At 34.8% G+C, this 22,794-nt stretch overlaps 1 protein-coding gene across 1 annotated transcript in view; it reads left to right on the top strand.

Moving 5' to 3' along the window:
* The window catches only part of LOC124169861 (semaphorin-1A), a 473,520-nt gene that overhangs the window by 444,974 nt on the left and 5,752 nt on the right, over positions 1-22,794 (top strand). Inside the window, exons 6-17 of the mRNA XM_046548662.1 lie at positions 9,813-9,923; positions 11,160-11,247; positions 11,632-11,736; positions 12,078-12,166; positions 12,365-12,506; positions 14,265-14,467; positions 15,786-15,931; positions 17,337-17,419; positions 17,686-17,923; positions 18,679-18,821; positions 19,267-19,410; positions 21,767-21,977. Coding sequence (XP_046404618.1) covers positions 9,813-9,923; positions 11,160-11,247; positions 11,632-11,736; positions 12,078-12,166; positions 12,365-12,506; positions 14,265-14,467; positions 15,786-15,931; positions 17,337-17,419; positions 17,686-17,923; positions 18,679-18,821; positions 19,267-19,410; positions 21,767-21,977 — 1,703 coding nt within the window. The remainder of the gene's footprint in view (positions 1-9,812; positions 9,924-11,159; positions 11,248-11,631; positions 11,737-12,077; positions 12,167-12,364; positions 12,507-14,264; positions 14,468-15,785; positions 15,932-17,336; positions 17,420-17,685; positions 17,924-18,678; positions 18,822-19,266; positions 19,411-21,766; positions 21,978-22,794) is intronic.

Raw genomic sequence — 22,794 nt, forward strand, 5'->3', positions numbered from 1 at the left:
TATCTTAGGACAGAGTTAAGCATTAATAGAGTATCGCATTTTCATTTGCGTTTTATCAAATCTTTATGTAATTAAATTTTTCTGTCGAACTCTTGTTGGTCCTTGGCGAAAATGCTAGCTTTGTGTCAAGTATTTCTCTCGGTTTCCTGGTCTAAATATTTGAATAGTTAGTAAGGTGTACGAAAATTGTACATTTCGCGAATAAATGTAAAAATAATTAATTGTTTCAAAAATACGCATTTGGTTATAGACTTGAGTAGTGGAGTACGTTAATAGGGGATCCACGGACTCCAAAATGAAATATCTTCTGATAGGTTCACATGGTAACTAAAAGCAATTAATGTGTGACTACTAGGTGTTGAGGTAAGGGAGGCTTTTAGGAGTTAAAAGAAAAAATAAATAAAACACGCCCTTATTACGTTTACCGAGTGCGTTTAGCACAGGTTTTTTTAGATCCTCTTTAGTGGGGACCAGTGGGGTAGCCAGGAATTTATTTCGGGGGGGGGTCGAAAACCAGGGGGAAATTTTTTGAAAAACAAGGTACTAAGTAGAGGGTTTAAAACTACTTTTAACACTGTTCATATTCTAAAAAACTTATTTTGTCAAAAAAATCTATTGTAAATTCATGATTTTTTAATATTTTGTTTTCATATATGATGGAAAGTACATGTGTTTTCATATTTCGGAGGGTGCCTGGACCCCCAGGACCCTTCCCCCTCTCTACGCCTCTGGTGGGGACGGTTTGCCTCCCAAACCCGACCTCGCTGCTTCTCTGAAGTCACATATGCATGCTATGCGATATGCTAAGGGAGCTCAGCCCTCCAAAGTTGGAAAAAAACTTTAAAAAAAACGAAAAAGTTAGCCTTTCCTCCCACCCTCCACTTCTTTGGAAAAAGATTGCACTGTCTTTTGGAGACCAGGATTTAAGTTTGTTTGACAATTTTTTTATTGTCATCAAAATTTTCTATTCATACATGTGTGCGTTACGATTTGTATTAAAACTTACACATATTTTTGTAGTGTTGATTTTGAATATTTTATTGTGTTGTTGTCAAAGCATTTTTTTCTTGTGAAGTCTCGCTATGATTTCATCAAAACCGAAATAAATATCTTTGTTTCACTGATATGGAATATTTTTATAATGATATTTGTTTTTCGAGCAGAATATAGTATGTATTTTCTTGTTTTTGCTCTTATAGGTTATCCTAGAGCATAATAAGCATGCATTCACCCCCTAATTTTTCAGCTAAAGACTCGATCAGAAGCAAAGCGCATATATTATGCCGTTTCAAGCGTGCCTTCCCCCCGAAACTTACTCCATCTCTGAATGACGTCTTTTCCGCCCGCCGAAATTTTTTTTAAGGGCACGGCCTTGCCGTATATATTCTCATGTGACACGTGGCCCGGTGAATGCGGCCTGCCTCGGTGTGAGCTCTTGATTTCCGAGAAAAAACATTGGCGAAAAGAATAAACAGCAGATTTAATTGTTAATGAGAGGTAACTGAATAGCCTGAATGAAAAAAATAATGAAAGAGTTTTTTTTGTGCTAAACCTGCTGCACCACCTACCGAAATTAAAAAGAGTTACGATTTAGCGCCTCGATTTCCCATTAAATATTAACTGTTTAACTCCTCTTGTATGGCGAAAACCTCATTTTTTCGACGCTGACAAAGGGTTGAAAATGTGCGCGTGCAAACAATGAAATACGGTTACCCGTTGGGTGCGTGCCGTACGCAGCCGAGCGCGTGATGATATCCCAGCCGAGGCTTGGAAACAATCCAACTTGCCTCCCTCCCTCTTGTCTCCGAAATGACATAATTATCGTAAGTACTGCTGTTTCGCTCATAAAAACGCCCATCTTGAACCTCACGGCCTTTGACTCTTGCCGTGCTAAAAGAACCGGTCTCCCAGTCGCTAAACTGACTATCTCTCTCTCTCTCTGGAAAACTATCTTACTGTACTTACTTACTCTTACTTAGTGGTGCGTTGAGAAGGAGCGTGGACAACTATATGCGGTTACTCCAAGCTAATGGCATATGTTTATGTCTTCCAAGGTGTAACCAAATGCATTGCGAGCCAAATATCTTAATTCCGTGTATTAAATGCATTCTCTGAGGAAAATCGTTTTAACTACAAAAGCTACTAGTCACCTAGCAGGATAAAAATATCAAGAATCCTTACAGTTGTGTAGAATGGATGTCACTGAATCCTTCAACACTCCTATCGTAAACCATTTGTCAGTGATAACTTCAGAGCTTGATATTTAATGTCATTAAGCACAAATAAAAAATTGTAACTTTTCAACAAAGTGAAGGCATGAAATAAAATCAAGGTAAAAATAAGAAGACAAATAATAAAATCTCACAGAAAAAGATTATTTAATAAATGCATTAGAATAAGATGGCTAGATACCATAATATCCTAACTTATTAGGTCCCATACGATTGTACAAGTAGCCCAAAACCTTGCGCTCAACGCACTGTTTAAAAAAAGGCAACGTCAACGAAAATCTCAATGACAAAAGAAATTTAGTGTATGTAAAAAAATCTAGAATATATAAAATTGTGTGGAATGAATGTCACCTCATCATTTTTAGACGGTAATCTATTTGTGAGGGATAACTTCAGAGCTTAAGATCGGTCTCCTGAGCATGAATAACTATATTTCAGTGTTCCTTTTTAAAGTTCTCAAATTTTAACTATAAAATCATCTATTGGTAATGTGTTCATGTTGAAATGGTTATGAATATTTTCGTGTTATCTTGATTATTTTCGAGTTACTTTCCTTACAAATACGCTGCGTTCTGTAAAGGTGCTGATCTGGTCGTATCTCTTCTTTTTTTCCTTGAAAATATCCTCTTCCATCCCGTTTTCCATTCTTTTTTATCCTTGTATTCCTCTTGAGATCTCAGCCTACAGATTCCTCGCCACTGCTGTCCTGGTCTCCGCTCTATTAAGCTTCCCCAAAGAGCATGATGCTTTCAAAATCCAAGTCCATTCCCGTAATTCAGGTTTAGGAGAGAGAGAGAGAGAGAGCAATATTGATCCTCTATCCCGTATCTTGGAATGCCAAAAATTTGGGGTCTGTCGCTTCGGAAGATAACTGCTCTGGCTCTTCGTAGTCATGTATATATCAAACAGAAAGACTCGGTCCATACTTAGTAAAGCGAAATTGAGCCAAGCATTATTATCAGTGATGTGCTGTATTGAAGTAAAAGTAATCGAATTACTGTTAGCGATTACATCTTTGGTAATTTTTACTTGTAATCTATACATTTTTCAAAAAGTAATTGTTACTTTTATCTACTGCAAAGCCTGTCCGATTAATCGTTACATTTTCTTAATCAAAAGTGAAATTTTTAATTCCTCACGAGCTTATCAACTGGCAGTTCCAGTAAGTAACATTAGCCTCATCCATAGGTGTAAATTTGGTAGAACGAATTTATTTATGCCTAAAGCCTAAATCAAACATTTTTATTGTTATTTTATGGAATGGCATTAATTAGTAATTTAAGTGCTGGGTTTCATCTAAGTAATACCTATTTTAAGAAAATATTATCAAAGATAAAAATAGAAAATACTGTCAAAGATTGCATTGTGTACAGGAGCATAAATAAAAGTAATTGTAATCGTAACAGATTTTTCAGAAGGTAATTTGTAGCTGTAATTAGTTGTAATTGAGGCAGTATTGAATGTGTAATTATAATTGAGGCCGATTGCGATGTCTCAATACTTTTCCCACCTATGATTATTGCAAACACCGAGTGCAACGTCACAATATGTTTTCTGTTTTACCAGTTTATACGGCTATAGCTTCGCTTTCGCTTTCAATATCAGCAGTCTTTTTTTTATTTTTTTATTGATGATCAGGGTGTGCGCGTACCGGAAAATATGGAAAACCTGGAACACTGGGGGAATTTCGGTCTTCTGGGAATGATAAGGGAATTTGTAACAATCTTATTTTTATTATAGATATCATGCGTTTTTGGTACCCCCCTTTTAGGCTTTTGCCGACGTTGTGTTTAAATGCCAAGGAAACTGCTTATTATCTGCACCGCATCTCAATAACTTCATAGTTTCATACTATTTCATGCGATGAATTATTCATGCAAGTAATAGTTTGAGTAAACATTAATAAACGTTCGATATAGTGAATTATGGGATTTTTCGGCGAAGGAAATCCTACATGTTACCTCCTTTGTTCATTCAAGATTCGAAATCGAGCCGATATGAGATCATTTCGTGTGCATAAGGTCTATGTCCTAGGATACTTAACTTTTTTTAAGTTCATGGGTCTCAGTTGCAGCCCACCCTTATGGAAAACAAATGTGTACTTATAATTAAATTTCAACGAAAACTAATCAAAAACTATACTGCCATTGTCTTCCTAGGTTAAGTTATAGGAGTCTACTTGTAAATCATTATTTTTTGGGAAGTAATTAATGCTTAAAATCAATGTCATTTTATTCAAAATAGCTTTAATCAAGCCTAATTGCTCATTTCGATAATCCTTCCAGAATTTTAAACGAAAGATAAATATTTCGTTGAATTCCCTTTTTTCTATCTCATTTCGTTGTTTTTCGTGAATGAAAAGGAACGTTAGATTTTAAGTGAGCTGTTTGCTCGTAGACATCTGTTTCAAGCAATTATATTATCTCGAGAGACGTTTTTTTTACGGCTCTCTGGCAGGGCGAATGACCGTAAAGTGAAGTACGTTCAAGGACATAGTAATGTCTGTATTCATGTATTGCCGTGCTTTTTTTCCGATCACCTTTTTATTTCCAATGCGATCAATCGATTACTCGAAAATGAGCACCATGGAAATCTTTCTTCTCTTTTTATTTTTCCCCGCCGTGTACAAGAGCCTTTTTCTGTGTTTCTACCCCAGGATCTGTGAAAAATTTATCAAAGGCAAACGTAGGGATTTTATATAGAGCTCGAAATCCTCCGTAATCTTTCTGGAGAGGGAAGTGAACGCGAGTTGGCACGTTCCGTGAATGCTCTCGCAATCTCTATTTCGAAATCTTCCTAACAGCCCCAGTTGTTGAGTGAAAATTGAAGATTAAAAAGAAAAGCTGGGCATTCCTTTTCGGACTAATTTCATTCATGAATGCGCAAATTAATCAAATAATTCTTCAGTTTCTTAGGGAGTATTCGAAGATAAAAAAAATCTAGTTAAAATGTTTTCGCAACCTGTTGCGAGGAATCCCTGCCTGCTTTTTCCATCAGCGAAATGAACGTGTATCCATTTATTTGGATCGATATATTTAGTTGCCTGAGGGACCTTCCTCGTGATTTAAAAACGGTAAGAGTTGCGGCCTCGTTGTTGGATTGAGGCAAAAATTAGGTGCAGTAGCTTAATCAGTTCCTCTCTTCGGCAATTAAATCCTTATATGCTCTGGGATCACACTGAATCACGCTTAATTGGTTTCTATCGTCATTTTATTAGTTGTTTACACGAAATGGTCAATGCTAAATAATAATTAATGAATTATTTTCTGATTATATCACGACTTTGGCAAAAAAAAGTCATAGAGATCAAATCCATTAACGTAAGGTAATTTATTGCTAATAGAAATTGTACTTATAATGTACTGATAATATTATTGTTAGATTTTAGGGAGCATTTTATTTTTTGTTGAGATTTTAGTTTATGTTGCATTTTTCACACTATTGTAGCGCAAGGTTTGGGCTACTTGTAGATTCGTTAGGTACCTAATTAGCTTGGATGTTGTGGTATCTTCATCCCTATCCTGATCCAGTTATTCAATTAAGAATACGCGTTTCCTGTGATATTCAATTATATGCTGTATAGGTATTAATACTGATTTGAGTTTACTTTATTATATACCCTTATAATTAACCCGATGAATAGATGATTTTTTTAACTGACTGTTACGAAGCTGAAATTAGGAAACATGCAGTGAACAACCTCATAATACTACTGTTATTTTCGTGATAAGATAAGTTGTAAATGCCCTGATCTAGCTGCGGATTACGTTGTTGTTAACGTCAACCTCGATTGAGGTAAAAATGCGAATAAATGGTGTCTGTTAAAATGATGCAGCTGCATCGTTCTTCTATTGTTTTCTTCTTGACCGTTAATCTTAGGCTTGGATGAAATGATGAAAAAGTGTAATTTACCGTACTATATTCTTATTTTCTTTTTTCGAACATCCCTGTTTGTTTTTATCCTGTATGGATCATATAATTGGCTTGTTATCATTAACACCTATGTCTTTATAGTGCATGCCGTGTTGATAGCTGGGAACCTATTCAATTGGTGTAATAATTTTCACCAAAGCCTATTTTCCCCGTGTTCTCGCCCAATAATTAGTTTCCTTGGAGCTCGAAAATCCTCTTTCTTTCGCGTGGGTCTTATAAAAGTGGGTTTTCGTATTACTGCGATTCGTGAATGTTGCTTTTAGCTTATAGCTACTGAGCTCTTTATTGCATAACTGTTGATTTACCTTGCTAGCGGTCTTCCAAAACTTAAGCTTGAAGGCGTTTCGATGTAAGGAAGCCTTTTTAGTACTTGAATTTTTAATAGGAGAAAATTTGAATGTGGTATAAAGTAAATACAGTGGAACTTGAATAATTCTAACATTAAGGGATCAGTTAAAAATTTCGTATTATCTAAAAATTTTAATTAAATAAGTCCTTAATAAATAGGTCCAAAAGGAAATAAAATTTATTTCCAATTAAAACTCTCAATTAAATTGAAACTCTTCAAGTATAAATACTTTGATTAAAGCCCGTATGACACTTTCCAATTTATTGGCCAATAAATCGGCGCGCAATATTGTTTAAAATATTCGACGTTACGTACCGTACGAAACGCATCAATATTTGCACCAATATTGGCCGAAATAGTGTTCTAATGTCCCGCTAGAGAACGCCATTGTATTTCGATGTTTTTACGTTGTATAATAAGCATTCGTGTGATTTTTACGCTTCAATCGATAGTGAAACAACTTCTTTCGTCCACATTTCAGAAATTTCAAGCGAATTTTCGGAAGAAAAAAAAACTGTTTTATAGCCAAAGCGGATGTTTGAAAAGAGCTTCTAGTTTTGGCCACTAGGAGTCAACAAAACTGACTTCTGATTGGAGATTGGCCGCGATAAAAAAGAGAACATGTTCTACATTTCAAATTGGGCGAGAAATTGTGTCCAAAATTGTGAAAAGGATATAGGAATAGAAATTGGTGTGTGTCAGTCGGACCACAATCCAATATCCAATGGATGGCCAATAAATTAGGAAGTTTCATACGGGTTTAACGCTTATTACGCCGATTTAGGGCCCCACCGTAGCCACAGACTGCTTTAAACGTACTTAATTTTATTACGTTATTCGAAACCATCCAGCTAATCAGTGCTAGCTTTGAAATGTTCCTTTCCCAAATTCTTTAGCGAATTGCTAGGCCTTGGCCCTTATGAGTGGACCACTCAAAGGATTTTTTTTGTCCCTGGTTTGCTTCAACCATTTGCTTGCTTAAACTCTGGCAAGCATTTTGTCTGACACAAACCTTTTGACAATAGCGTTGGTAAAACATATTTTCCGATGGGTTCACAATTATTTTGAGTCGCAGATTTTAATTCATACCTTAATTTTGACAAACCAAAAATTCGAATTCTCCAAAATAAAATTCGAATTATCCACGTTTTTTTTAGCATCGTTTGAATACAAAATGATGGGGGCCAAGAAAAATATTCGAAGTAAAGAATATTTCGAATTATCCAGGTTCCACTGTATTTTACATTTTTTTTTTACTTGTTTAAAAATATGACTCGAACAGTTGACCGTCTCATTTTTCTCCATGCTGTCTTTAAATTTTTGAATGGTTGAAATATTAATATTCAGAATTTGATATTCGTACGGTTAAACTAATAATAATCAAGTTTTAAAATCGCACCAATTATTTAGAGACTCGTGGTTAAACCTGCTAGTTCTTAAACGTGCTAGTTCTTAAAGCTTCGATTATATGTCGTTTTTGTGAACGTGGTTAACGGTTTGGTGAATATATTATCTCTCAAGCCTCATCTCCTGGTAGGCGCTCAATTTAATTTTTTTTAGAACTTTCTTCCTCCCCGAAAACTTTCTACCAAACTTCGACGTCGATGTGAAGTTAAAAATAAATTAAGTGCTTCGCTCGCTAAAGTTGGCTTTATTTGAGCGAAGGTGCTCGAGGACGGGCCATTAAAGTATATGGTTTGGAGAATTTTTTTCTCATTTTATTTGGCCAATTTTAACTTTAATTTGCTATGCTTTTAGTGTAAATTCAATGAAATAATTATTTCAGATAGTAATTTCGGTTAGTGTGAGTTGCATCTGTCTCGTCTGCTGGACGCTGGACAATCTCGTACATCCTGAAACGTATACTCCCGTGTGTACTGTAATGTTGTGATGGTTGCATCGTATAGTCGCAGGAGACATATCGCCAACCAACAAATTTTTCTGTATGCGTTGGGAAGTAGTCCGATCGGCATGTTGATGTCGTAGAAGCGATGAAATTCTTACTTTTCCGTTTATAATTAGCATTTGTTCGTTATAGCCATGTAATAATTGTATTAGTAATGGGTGTTTTGGTGTCTCAACATGTTTTGTGGAGAAGGCCATTTTGAAACTCGTGGAACCTAAGGTGACCGTTGGCCCGTAATAGAATTCCATACCCTTTTCTATTTAACGAAATTGAAGTTATAATTAGAGCATCTTCAAACCTTTAAATAATTACATTATGGCCATCATATATATAGAATCTATAGGTGTAGTATATATTCATAGGGTTGGATTGAAACTTGCTGCTACTTCTTCATCAAACTCATTGTTCTGAAGCCTAATATTATCTTTCATTATTGTGATGCACATCTTACTTTTAGGGGACGTATTTGAGGCGCTGATAAATTATTAAAGATGCATAGGATTTAGGGTCAGTGCCTCTGAAAACTTACCTCTGTTAACGCTATTGAAGCTTCTCCCTTATTTAGAAATTTTCTTTCAATCTGACTCCATTTTATCCACCTTCTTTGTCTCAATCGTGTAATTTAAAACTTGATGAATTCGCTGTTTTAATAATTAAATGATCGTATCCAAATTTATGTAGAAACTACAAAAACCTTTTCCTGTTTTTCTATAGTTAAAAATACTCAACTTACCTCTGTTAACGCTATTGAAGCTTCTCCCTTATTTAGAAATTTTCTTTCAATCTGACTCCATTTTATCCACCTTCTTTGTCTCAATCGTGTAATTTAAAACTTGATGAATTCGCTGTTTTAATAATTAAATGATCGTATCCAAATTTATGTAGAAACTACAAAAACCTTTTCCTGTTTTTCTATAGTTAAAAATACTCAATAAAGTGGTTATAAAGTGATGAAATTGTTACCTTTCCGTTTATAATTAGCATATGTTACTATATTATACACAAATAAGTGGCATAAATTTTTAGAATATTCTAAATTTTCTTTGGAAGGTATTTCAATGGTGTTGGCTACCAGTCCTATGCATTATAGAAAGGTATCCTGGCTTCCCAAATGCATGACTAGAAACAGCTCTGTGAAATGGCAATTGGTGTTTTACCATTAGTAATTGCTTTTGATTATTTTTTATTACCGCCCTAATTTCTCATTATGAAGCTTCTGTGTAAAATATTATTTATCAGTTATATTTATAACTGTTATCAGCCAAAATATTTACTTCTGATTTTACTGCAGAATATACCAAGAGAACTACCGTAAAAATATGATGTAATGTGTGGATGCATAATTTTTTTAAATATTGAGATTTTTTTCTGATTTGATTCTATCTATTTTCAGGAAAACTGTCAAAACTACATCCGAATCATCACAAAAACTGGTACGCCAGGAAAATACCTAATATGTGGCACTAACTCCTTCAAGCCAATCTGCAGAGAGTACTCTGTTCAGGTTTGTATATTCTATCTTGTTTATCTATACTGGTAATTAATGCCATATTTATACTGTTAATTGATGTCAGTAACTTGTGGTGTATATTTCTTGAATTTTTCAATGACTTAATTTCGCTGAACTAAATCACATTTTTGATGATTTAGTTATATCTTCATCTCAAGGGTGTGTTATGAAATATATACCCCACCTTGAGCTGTCAAGGGGAGAAATCCCTAGCCTTAATTCTCCCACTCCTTTTTCTGTGGATTAAGTGCTTTTTTTGTCATGGTTATCTGTTTTAGTATGTATTCAGATTCAATATTCTCATCTTATTTTACCAGCTTTTTTAGTCAGTTAATGCCAGAAGTCTTTACTGTTTCAGAGAATTTTTGAACGAAGTCAACTCTATGGCCATGTTTTGAATTTATATATATTTAATTGATTTTACGTTGCTTTAAGTATTTTCATTGATGGTGTTGATGGATGGCTGTTAGATAAGAAAATAATTTGATATCACCCAAAAAGAAACTATTTCCACCTATACGCTAAAACGACATGGTGCTAGCTAGCATCAGTCATATTAGGGTAAGGTATTTGGCTACCATCACAGCTCTATATGATATATTATTTATTTGATTAGTAATGGCAATTGTAGCCAGTTAATCAGCAAAATATAAATATTTAAAATATTTCCCCTCATGATGGTAACAAGCTTCTTAGTATATACATATAACATGTAAAGCTATACTATCCTTTTTTATATTGTTGAGGCTGTTTAGAAAGAGACTCATACCACTACATACATCCGTTAGCCTCTATCTTGATATATGTATGTGTTGCCGGAATTTTTAAATGTAAATTTTCATTTATTGTATTGGGGGATGAATGAAAAAATATGTAACCAATGGATCAAAAAATATTTTGCTATTAATATGTGTGGGTGTTTATATTTTAACTTGACCACAGTAAACCTGGTACATATGGAAATACTGATCTGACTTCTCTCTCATTTCGATCACTTGATATTTTAATCATGGTTCATTGTACTTTTTTATGCATCTCAGTGTAAGTTTCATGCTAAAATTCATAATAAACTGTTTAGGCTATGCCAATTATTTGAATTTAAAATTTAATTATAATTTTTATTTTGCAAATTGCGTATCATTAAAAATTGTAGGAGTTGAGGTTTTATGAAATAAACCTCTTACATATTTGAATTTGCATTAATTTTATTTTATTTTAAATCCATTTTAGAGTGGAACATATACAGTGGAAAAGGAGAAAGCAGGTCAAGCGCTATGCCCCTATGATCCACAGCAAAACAGCACCGCAGTATTTGTTGGTAAGTCAAATCTACTGGATGTGTTATTGGCTGCTAACAATCGTGCATATTGTGTTACTCTGTTTCCAATTAAATGTTATGTCTTTCCTGTGGAGAGTCTATCAGCAATGATGTTATGTTCAGTGATTCCAAGACCTTATGTCAAGTTTTGCCGTAAATACATAGTTTTCATTTATTGCACCTTGGTATTTTATTACCTATGATTACAAAATGAAGCCATTCTGTGTAAAGCTAATATATTTGTGTGGGATAGCCTTTTTAAAGAGGATTTATATTTCTTTCTCTGAAATGATACGGTATGTTTCTGTAAATATTAAAGCATCTATTAATTTATTAATCTTTGAGAGAATATATTTTTCAATGTCCTTTCTTGTCTTTGCAAAGATGGTGATCTGTACACTGGTACAGTTGCTGATTTCTCTGGTATGGATCCCATTATCTACCGTGGGCCTCTTCAAACAGAACAATACGATTCAATGAGTCTTAATGGTAAGTTCAATGATATAATTGAAGTATTTATCTTATCACTTGTATCAAATCTTATACTGGTTGTAAATTAGAATAAACGTAAAGGAATTGAATGAGCTGGAATTCACTCTTACTGTGATGTACTTTTCACACCCATTTATTTGTTAAAGTTTTCACTAAGCATCCTCTTGTGTAAATTTATCTCACAAACTTTATTTTTTGTTGCATCTCTGATATGTGTGAAGTTCCATGCATTATAGTGTGGAGAGAGTATTATTAAAAGACATATCAGTTGTCTTTTGTTGGTAATATTAATTTCTACAATGATATTTGGATCTTAATTTTATTCCACTCTTTTTTAGCCCCCAATTTTGTGAGCTCAATGACAATGGGAGACTTTGTTTTCTTCTTCTTCCGAGAGACTGCTGTTGAATATATAAACTGTGGGAAGGTGAGCATTATTTATAAATAGAAGCTAATCCTATACTGGAAAAGCATGTATCCTTCTTTAAGTGACTCTGAGTAACCTATGAGTATGGGTTGACCATTTTTGGTCTGCATTTTAATTTGATAAATCTGTTATTTGATTTTTCTGTACGTTAGAGGTTTTTGAGATACAATGTTAATTATTTTCATTCTGTCTTTGCAGTCTGTTTACTCCAGGGTAGCCAGGGTATGCAAGATGGACAGGGGTGGGCCTCATCGATTCAGGAATCGCTGGACGTCATTCTTGAAGGCCAGGCTAAATTGCTCAGTACAAGGAGAATTCCCATTCCACTTCAATGAAATACGTATGTTGTTTAGAACCAATTTTGTCCTTTGCTTGCAAAATTTTAGCCTAGTAGACATTGTGGTGTATTATTTCTTTTTATTTCACGTGAAGTGGTTTCAATACTCCCAATTTTATCTCCAGACAACACCGTTTGTGTACAAAACTTAAAAATCAACCTTTCATGCTCTTGTTAAATGACTCTAAGTAGTTTTTTTTATGATTATTATCAAAATATTCATCGCAGATAGCAAGTTGATTAATGCGGATGGAGAATCGTACTTGTAAAATTAAATATGCAGACAACTTAAGTGTGCGTAAAATCGGTTATATCTTTCCACCCAAAGCATGCCAAATCATATATACGTACACATAAGAAATCTCGTCATTCGAAGTTTACAGCAGCCCAAATAGTATCAGGAATCGCGAATTTCATTAATCTCATATTTCACTTCCCAATGTCCACCACGAAGTAATTTTTGTACTTGGAATCTACTGTGACAATATGGAAATTCAGTACATACACTAAACTTGTACGCAATCAATTATCTCCATTAATGCTTATTTCTTGTATGTATTCGTATGCGATCATGTTTGTTTACATTTAATTTTTATTAAGCGTTGCCAAACCGAATCTTCCGGCATTCAGTCGTCGGCAGGAAATGCCTGTTCGACAAAAAGTTTTTTTTTAATACTTTAATTATACTACTGTTGACCTGTAAATTTAATGGGACCAAAACTTCAGAAATGAAATTTACCGCACTCAATTAGTTTTTTGTCGATTTCTATGAACGAGAAATACTTCTTTTTAAATCAATTCTGCCGCCAAAGCGCATGGCTCCTACATATCTATGCCATGTAAATCGGCTTCTCTTTACACACAAAATTTCTCTGAATTTTGCCCGGTAAGGGGTGTATATTATGATATCATTGGAAAGATCAAGACTTTTTCTTTGCAATGAGATAAAAATCATAGAATTCTAAGATGATTGATTTTTCCCTCAAACTACCTTAAGTTAGGTTTCCATGGAGTACCTTAAGAAGCATTCTGGTAGCCTCCCCTTCCTTATACCGCTTCCTTCTTCAATTCACTGCAAGGCCCACACCCCTTCATTCTATCTAAGAATCCTATTCTCTTCCTTCCTCTCCCTCATTTACCTAAGCTTATTACTAGAGATACGTGAAAATCACACTTTCATTTTTATTTTATCGCACTTTCAATAAGTTTATCACATTTTGTAGCGTCTATTTTTTATTTTCATAATGAGGTAGATGACGATGAAATGTGGTGAAACACAGCTACATATATGACAAAATACAGAATATTTTAAATAATTATGTTGTAGAACAATAATAAAATAAGGAATGAGACATATAGTGGCGGAGGTGTAGCTTGCCCGCGCCCACTTGTAGTTCGCGGCCATATAGCCTGAGTCCCAGCCTAATAGCAGCTTGCCAGTTGCTCAAACGCTTTAAACGGTGAGTGTCGGCGGAGCATTTAAACTGCGCTCGGCACAAAATGTACGAATTTTGCCGTTGAAAAGGCAAATTTGCGTAAAAATATCATAAAAGTCCAGTCATCGCATCTATGTCACATTTATTTGAACACATTGCATCTATATTGCATTTATAGCATTTGTGATTTTCTCACATCTCTACTTATTACCTTATCTACCCTCTTAACACTATTGTCAGCATCCCCTTCCCACTATGATGATTTATTTATATGATGGGACGGCATAATTGCACCTAATTGTAATCACTATTTTTATCATTTCAGAATCAACCACAGAACTCATTGAAGGAGTGTATGGGGGACAAACGGCTCAAGTGATATATGCAGTGTTTACCACTCCTCCGAACAGCATCAGTGGTTCAGCAGTGTGTGCTTTCTCTTTGCAAGATATATCAGATACATTTGAAGGAGCATTTAAAGAGCAGGCGGCTCTGAATTCCAACTGGCTTCCAGTTCAGAGCATCAAGGTATATTATTGTGTACTATATTGAACTTCTTCATTTCAAGTTAATACCGAGTAGGTTGCTGTCGTGATGACACTGCGGAAATCTCCATTCTCCTTATTGTGTGCAATATTGTGTGAACTTTCTTTCACTCCACCGTAGTTATTTTGTAAAAAAGTACTTCTCGCATTGAAGTCACAAAATTATTTGCATTTTATGTAATCATAACAGAAGCTATGTACAGTTGAGGACTTCAAATCCGGAATCCAGAAACCCCGGAAAACCAGTATCCCGGAACGTTTGAAAATTCCTCTGCGTAGTGTTTCGACTTGACGCCTCAAGGCGCCACTCTCCGAGCCTTGTTCTGGTAGGAGTGGGAACACGCCATGAACGTACGCTAGCAACCTAGGCAGGGACACGTAGGGATCTCAAATATTGTGCACAAAAGCCTAAATGCATTTATAAATTAATCAATTAACAAAATGTGTAAGCATTTGCACAGAAGACCATAAATCCAGAAACCCTTTGGCTCCAAGCTTTCTGGATTTGAGGTCCTCAACTGTAATTCATTTTTACTCTATTAATTATGATGACATTGTATGGTTTGATTGCCATCTCGTTGTAAGTAGGTTAATTTCACTACTCTATGACTAGTGTTTTGGATGGTTGATTATTCTAAGTCTCTATGTATAATTGCTAATTTATCATGTGGAATAAACACTTTTTATCTCTTGCATACGTGTTGTCAAAGCCTGAGGAGAGACCATCCAATGCCTGTCATTATTTTTGTTGGCATATCATATGAATGCTTAAGAAAATATTTGCTTTGTATCTGTTATGATTAGGGATGGATGGATCCAGGATTTTTTTCGAATCCGGATTCGGATCGGATCCTTGATTTTCGGAGCCGGATCTTTCAGATCGGATATTTTTGGATCCAAATGCATTTTCAAATTCCTATTATTAAACGAAGTAATTATTCAAGTATTTTCCTTCATAAAAGGAAACAAAATATTTAAAAATCATGAATTTACAATAGATTTTGAAAAATGAAGTTTTTTCCGATTATGAAGGGTGTTAAAATTAGTTTGAAACCCTCTGCTGTGTACCCTGTTGTTTAAAAATTTCCCCCCCTGGTTTTGGACCCCCCCTTAACGAAGACAATGATTTATGGTCCGTGTTATTTCGGAAAAAAAACAACAGAGGCACAGGCTGATGGACGGGCGGATCCGATGTATCCGATGAAGGGCAATATCCGCGGATATTTGGATTCGAGATATCCGATCCTACCATCCCTAGTTATGATATTTCATCATTAAATTTTTGTTTTCATTCACTTCAGGTCCCAGACCCACGACCTGGCCAGTGTGTCAACGACTCAAGAACTCTTCCAGATCTCACCCTGAACTTCATCAAGACGCATTCATTGATGGATGAATCTGTTCCGTCTCTCTTTGGTGAACCTATTGTTATTAGGACAAGTTTTCAGTAAGTAATATTTGTCGATACAGTAAAACCTCTATGTAGTGAACCTCTTTACATCCTAAACCTACGGTTATGTAAATTTATAGGCAAACCTCTTTGTAGTGAACCTCTTTATCTCATAAAACCTCCACTTATCATAACAAGGAGATACCTCCGAGACAGCCTAACTACCTCCGCAAATTGTACCGAGACTACTAGAGACCATTAACGCAGCTGCGATTACGTACATGGAATGAAATTATCAGCGATAAAGGCTTCACACTTTTTTTTTCTTATACACCTTTAATATGCTGTAATTTTCAAGTTAATCATTAGTTGTGGCCATTTTGTTTCATACAAGAGCATACCTAACAGTAAATAAGAAAAAAGGTATTCAAATATCCTAATCATTTTAAGTGACTGTTGAATTAAGAGAGATCACATCGTTTTCTCTTGAATCATGGTAAAAATTACGCGATAGCATTCGCTTTGTGTTATCGTTAAATAATAAATATATGTTCACCAATGCATGCATGTTTATTTAAACGCATGAATATAATGGTTTAAAAGACAGTAGCTAGTGCCTTTCATTTCCAAAGGATATGAAAAAATGGTGCATATCACTAAAACCTCTCTATAGTGAACCTCCATACATCAAATTGCCCAAATTTTGGTCCCATCTATTACAATGTAAAGAGGTTTTACTGTATTTCATCCATTGATGTTAGAATTATCCAACCACTGCCTATCTTCTTTATTTTCAAGAAAATTTTTCTTAAAACCTATTCAAATGTCGTTACTTCATTTATTAATGAGACTTATGATGTTGCTTATAAGTGTTAGACTTCTAGACAATGGCTTTATGAACTAGGTAGATAAGAACAGCTTTTACCTCAAATGTTATCTTCAGGTTAGTTTTAATTACTCATCTGACCTGAATGTTGCACTTTATATTATAACCTGAGTTGTTTGAAGACTTCACTCTGTAAATTTCTTCTATGATCAAAATTGGTTTATTATGAAACAAATTAGCTCTTGAAACTTTCTGCAACACAATGATTAAATGTGTACATTTTTGGCTTTGATATTTTAGTAAATACTTTCATGTCGATACTTTGATCCTTTTGGTCATGTTACTTGAAAGTTGATAAATTCCTTCATTTACAAAAAAATACAAATCCGTCTTTTTGAACTTCCTTATATTCAACAAATAACCTCAATTTCTTTACTTTAATTAATTACCAGAAAATGGTTACATCTTAAAGTTAGTTCTTGAAAAAAATGAGGTATGATATTGCTTAGCGTGCTTTACGTTCTGTGCTTACGTAAATTTGCTTAAACAAAAGTGAAAATAGGGCTATTTTAGGTTTTATAGCTATATAAATTAATTCCTTGCAGAGTTATTTTTAGCAAACATTTTTAATTTTAGTTACAGATTCACTCAAATTGCAGTGGACCCCCAAATCAAAACCCCTGGAGGAAACACATATGATGTTCTTTTTATTGGAACTGGTAAGCAATCTTTATCATCTTATTTTATCTATGACATTAACGAAGAGCTTTTAAATATTGTTGGACATAAATTTTATCCCGTGAACTCCAATGAGTATGGTGGCATAAAGTAGTGCATAAAATAAAAGTATTTTTTCAGTGTTACTATTGTGTGTTTGGACTACCATTATCATTCGCATTGTGTGGCAAATGTTTCTATCATTTCACTTGTGATATTCATTCACATTCATTAAATCTATATTAATTAAAAATTAATTTCCATTCAGATAATGGGAAGGTGATAAAAGCAGTCAATGCTGACTCGGCTGATACTGTGAAGCAAGTGAACCCTGTGGTCATTGAGGAGATTCAGGTGTTCCCACCAAATGTGCCTATAAGAAACTTGAAAGTTGTGCGTGAAACAAGGGGTTCGGTGCAAGATGGTCGGCTTGTTGTCGTATCTGATCATGAAGTTCAGTCTCTGCGCTTGCATCGATGTTACTCAGACAAGATCCTCTCCTGCAGGTAAGGCATTCATTCTTACAGCTTTTACCGCCTGATTTTCATTTGGCATGCATACAAGTTCTGTCTTTGTTATGTCCCATGTTGAAGAGAATGCGTGCCATGTATTTATTTGCCCTATTACTTTAAAATGTTACGGATTGAGTTTGATGACATCCTTAACACGTTGTGTACGGATGGCGAGAATTCTCGTCATTTTTTTCCTGAACATTCCTGACAGATGACGAAGATTCTCATCATTTAGGTGCATCAACCTAAACAATTTTAAAGCGTACAATACGTATTCGTTAGTACGTTTTCAGTTGTTGTTCGTTATTCATAATTAATCGATGCATCATAACGTTTGATTGGGTAAAGTTATATTCTAAACATTAGCTTTTTAACCATGTTTAAACCAAAGACATTACGCCTTAATAGGCATATATTTCCAATCTCAATACCTCCACCCAGAATTCCTAGGAATTTAAATATCCTGGTACGCAACGTGTTAATTGATTCTTATTTTTCATGAAACCTCCAGAAAATTTATGTTCTTTTTCCTCAATGGCATACAAATTATAATATCTCCTTATTTCTTCACCCCATGACTTTTCCTTTCAACTTTACAGCCATAAAACTTAATCATAAAAATTTAAAAGCACAATAAGGTTTTTTCCAAGGGCACACTGTCTGGAAATTTTTTCTTCGAGAAAACCAATCATGAAAAGCATTTTTTACCTTTTCTTCCTGATTGAAATTTTTTCTCTTTCATAATTTAGTGAGTGTGTTGCACTGCAAGATCCATACTGTGCCTGGGACAAACAAAATCAGAAGTGTCGAGCAGTTGGAGCATCGAGATGGAACGAAGAGAAAAATTTCTACCAAAGCATCTCTACAGGAGTTCATTCATCATGTCCAGCTTGTGAGTTTGGATTTCTTATTTGTTTCACTCTTTCCAAAGAAATGCATCCTCATTCGAATAATGCATGTAATATTGGTCAAGTAACTTTCTCAGCTGGTTGAGAAGTATCCATCAAATATTTTGAAGTTAAATATAATTAAATCTTAATTAAGTTCTGTACTGAACCTAATGTGCCATAAAGTTTTTCAGTATTTTATATTTTATGTCATGTGAAACATTCAAGATAAGTATGGAAGAACTAGGTTTTTACATACTGACCTCATTATACTTTTAAACTTATCAATTTGAATTTCATCACAATTTCATGTAGGTATATTTTTATTTATTGGATGTAATTACTATCAAAATTATTCAAATTGTTTTGACAAGAAAGAATTTTTAAGTAGCCTATTGAACATTTCAATTTTACTATTTTCTAATTCTAATCATTGCTTATTTTTTACAGCCAAGCCTGGAAAAGATGTCATCACTGGAGGTCTATCTACGTACCCAAAATCATTCAATCACGATGGTGGGCGTGTGGGAAAAGATGTCCCATCAGGTGAAGTGATAAATATCATGCAGAATGAGGAGGGGCACACTGTTGAAGGTGAATTTAAATTTCCTTTTACGAATTGGTGATATGGTTTTATAGTCCTATCAAATTAGTGAGGAAGACGTACCAGTGTGAATATTTATTATATATACTAAAAGCACTGCAGGAACAAGTGACTTCGTATGCAGTCACGCGCACGGGTGCAAAGTTAATAAATACACCGAAGGATGAAGTTTGCCATGAAAAAATATTTGACTTAGCCGGGATTCAAACCCGGATCTCCCGATTGCCGGTCAGGTGTGTTAACCAGTTCCACCACCAAGCCATATTCTCAGAGCGAACTTTGGGATGGATTTTACCAAACAAGATGTTGACGTCACAAGTCCACCCTGTGGCACATGTAGCGAGGGTCGTGCTTACTAAACCACTGTCAGGGTGAAAAACCCTTATTTTGTCGTTGGTCTGCGATGACGAATTTCATTTCACTACGAATTTTTTTTCATGGCGAACTTCATCCTTTGGTGTATTTATTACATACTGTTGACTGGCTGTTGATAAATAAATGCCAAGCAAATAGACAAATGTCCAAATTGCATCATGTTTATGCATCGAGGATGTATGAATTACAAGAAATATTTCAATCAGTTATTTCAATTTATTATTACTGAAATGTTTTGGAAACATCCCTCGCTGGAAGTGGCTCATGTTTTCTTAGGCAATTTGGTGACTGCATTTTCTCGATCCATTAACCATACCACCTGAAATGATTCTCTCTAAACCTCCTTTTTTCATTTTTGTTCTTTTTCTCTACTGAGTTTTTACTCATGTGATGGTATCACTTGAGTTTTCTCCCTCCATGTACCATTTCCAAGTATAGTTTTCATATAAAATAACCCTTTTATTAAATACTTGTGAATGTAACTTCCTTTTCCATATATATTTGTAAGTTAGACTGTAAGGCAGTGTAAGTTCCTTTATAAAATCATTTGATTGTAGTGTTGCTCCTCCCAGTCCCATCATGCCGTTGTCTTCATCTTTTACCCTCCAATTTCCGTGCTTGCTTTAAATTGATCAATTGGGGGCTGCTGAAAGGCAAATCTTAAGGTCTCAGCTTCTCTCAAATTTTACCTGATTTTTACAGATATTCTACGTTAAAATTCATTCCTTCTAAAACCACATAGTCTGCCTACCCAATTGTCCTATACCCCTGAAAGAAACGGGATTACCTCACTACCCTATGGAGTTATTTGTTGAATTTGTACAAAATGTATCATTCTCTTGGTCTCCTTGTCAATACGTCATGTCTTTCCATACCAGTTTGAAACCGGATAAAAGCAGGAGGTTATCATGTCATCTGTACTGCATGTTGAGAATATTTTTTTATACCTAGTTTACATTTCTGAGAGAAATTAGACAAATTATAATTCTTATCTTTTGTTAAGAATAATAGTTAAGCAATTTGGCTATGATTAAATTTTATCGTCACTATTTTAAGCTAATCTGATGTGAAGCTGACCTTATTTATTTGTCTTTGCAACATATTATGTTTTTCAATTACCGATACCCAATGCTAATGCTTTTTCTATCTTTCATAGCTCCCCTCATAAGTTTCTTGCCCACAAAACCATTCTATGGAACAATATTGTTCTGGTAAATGTGGCAGTATTTCAACTTATACATTTGCCTTAGTTTTCCTGGTCCAAGGCAGCTTGTACTTTGTGTAATCATAAAATCCCAATGCTATTATTGTAAAAAAAAAAAACTACTATATGCATGGCGAAACCATCACCTTTTTGGAAGGTATCTAGTCTCCCAATAAACTCAAGCAAACGCACTGGGAAAGGGAAATGAGTAGAGGCTGATTCAATACGTGCTCATTAATATTGTTGATGATGAACTGATTAAAAATTAATTGGCATATCACTCGTCTTCATGCGGTTAATTGATTATTTTAAAGGGCGAGTCAGGTAGAATACCCACTCAGATTTCTTTACTGCCATCTCCGGTTTGTCGAAGTGAAGTAATATTATTACTGACAATATTTTTAGGAAGGGAAAAATGTTTTCAAAATTTACTGCACCTGCTCACTACTTAGTAAGGTTTACATATCTGCAATTTCTCATATCAATCCATCGCTAGTTTTAACCTTGTTAAATTTTTATTGTAAGTATTTTTATAGCTCTGTGTAAAGAGTATAATATTCATGCATAGGAATAGAAGGAATAATAACTTTGCTATTTCCACATGGTAATTTATTTGCTATTTATTTGGTTTATTATCTGCTATTTACCGCGTGGAAATAGCAAAGTTATTATTCCTTCTAATCCTACGATTATGGATTTCCACTAAGTTACGCCCCCTACTATTAATTAATAATATTCATACATGTAAATTTCATAATGTTTATCAGGTCCTGAAGTGAGTGCAGCAGACAGTCCACTTCCTCAGTATACAGTTGAGACTCTGGCCATAGCTGTGGTAGCTGGTTCATTGGCCGCATTAGTAGTGGGTTTTGTGTCCGGCTACCTCTGTGGGAGAAAGTGTCACAAGGAGGAAGAAGACAACCTCCCATATCCGGACACTGAGTATGAGTACTTCGAGCAAAGGCAGAATGTTAACAGGTAATTTATTTTCACTCAATAGAATATAGTCACTTTCTTTAAATATTGTACTTCACAATTTTATTTCACTGTGTATATTCCTTTGACTGAGAGATGGAGAGAAAGAGCAATTGCCTGTTGGGTTTTCGAGAGGTGATTATGAGGATGCGATATATATGATCAATCCCTAATTTTAAAGTGGACAACCTTTATTTTGGTGCCTCTGGGACATCAGTGATGTCAGATCAAGATTTTTCTGACCATGGGTGACGTTTATTTTAAGTAGTCTACTTCGAAGCTTGAGGTGTTTTTAACCTTTATACTGCCACTGGGCTGATATATCGGGCCTAGCTGGTTGAGCGAAAACTGCCAGAGGCCAATTTATCGGCCTGACTTATTTGACTTTTTTTTCGTGATTGTGGCCTTTTCAATGGCTGTAATTTGAGTAAACCCCCTTAATCTATCTATGGTTATAAGATATAAATATATCTTAAGTATTGGGAAAAATCTAGATGTATTAAATAAAATTAAGTAGATGAAAAATTTTAAAATCTGAAATGTTGCAAATTCCTGTAAATAGCCTTGGCAGTTTTCGTACATCCCACCCGGAGTGGGCAGGCAGTATAAGGGTTAATAATACAAGTCAATCCTATGTCTTTAAAAAAAAAACACTTTTAACTTGTTATTCATTCCTTATAATTTTATCGAAAATCGGAAAGAAATCAGAGTGGGGTAATGAGTTGGTGTGGTGGCAAGAGTACTACTAAGCTTCCCACCCTGTGGGTCCAGCTTCTAATCCCGGCAGTGGCAGAGATTTTTTAGAGACTGCCTGATCTCT

This window comes from Ischnura elegans, chromosome 12, assembly GCF_921293095.1.
Source record: "Ischnura elegans chromosome 12, ioIscEleg1.1, whole genome shotgun sequence".
Taxonomy (NCBI): Eukaryota; Metazoa; Arthropoda; class Insecta; order Odonata; family Coenagrionidae; genus Ischnura; species Ischnura elegans.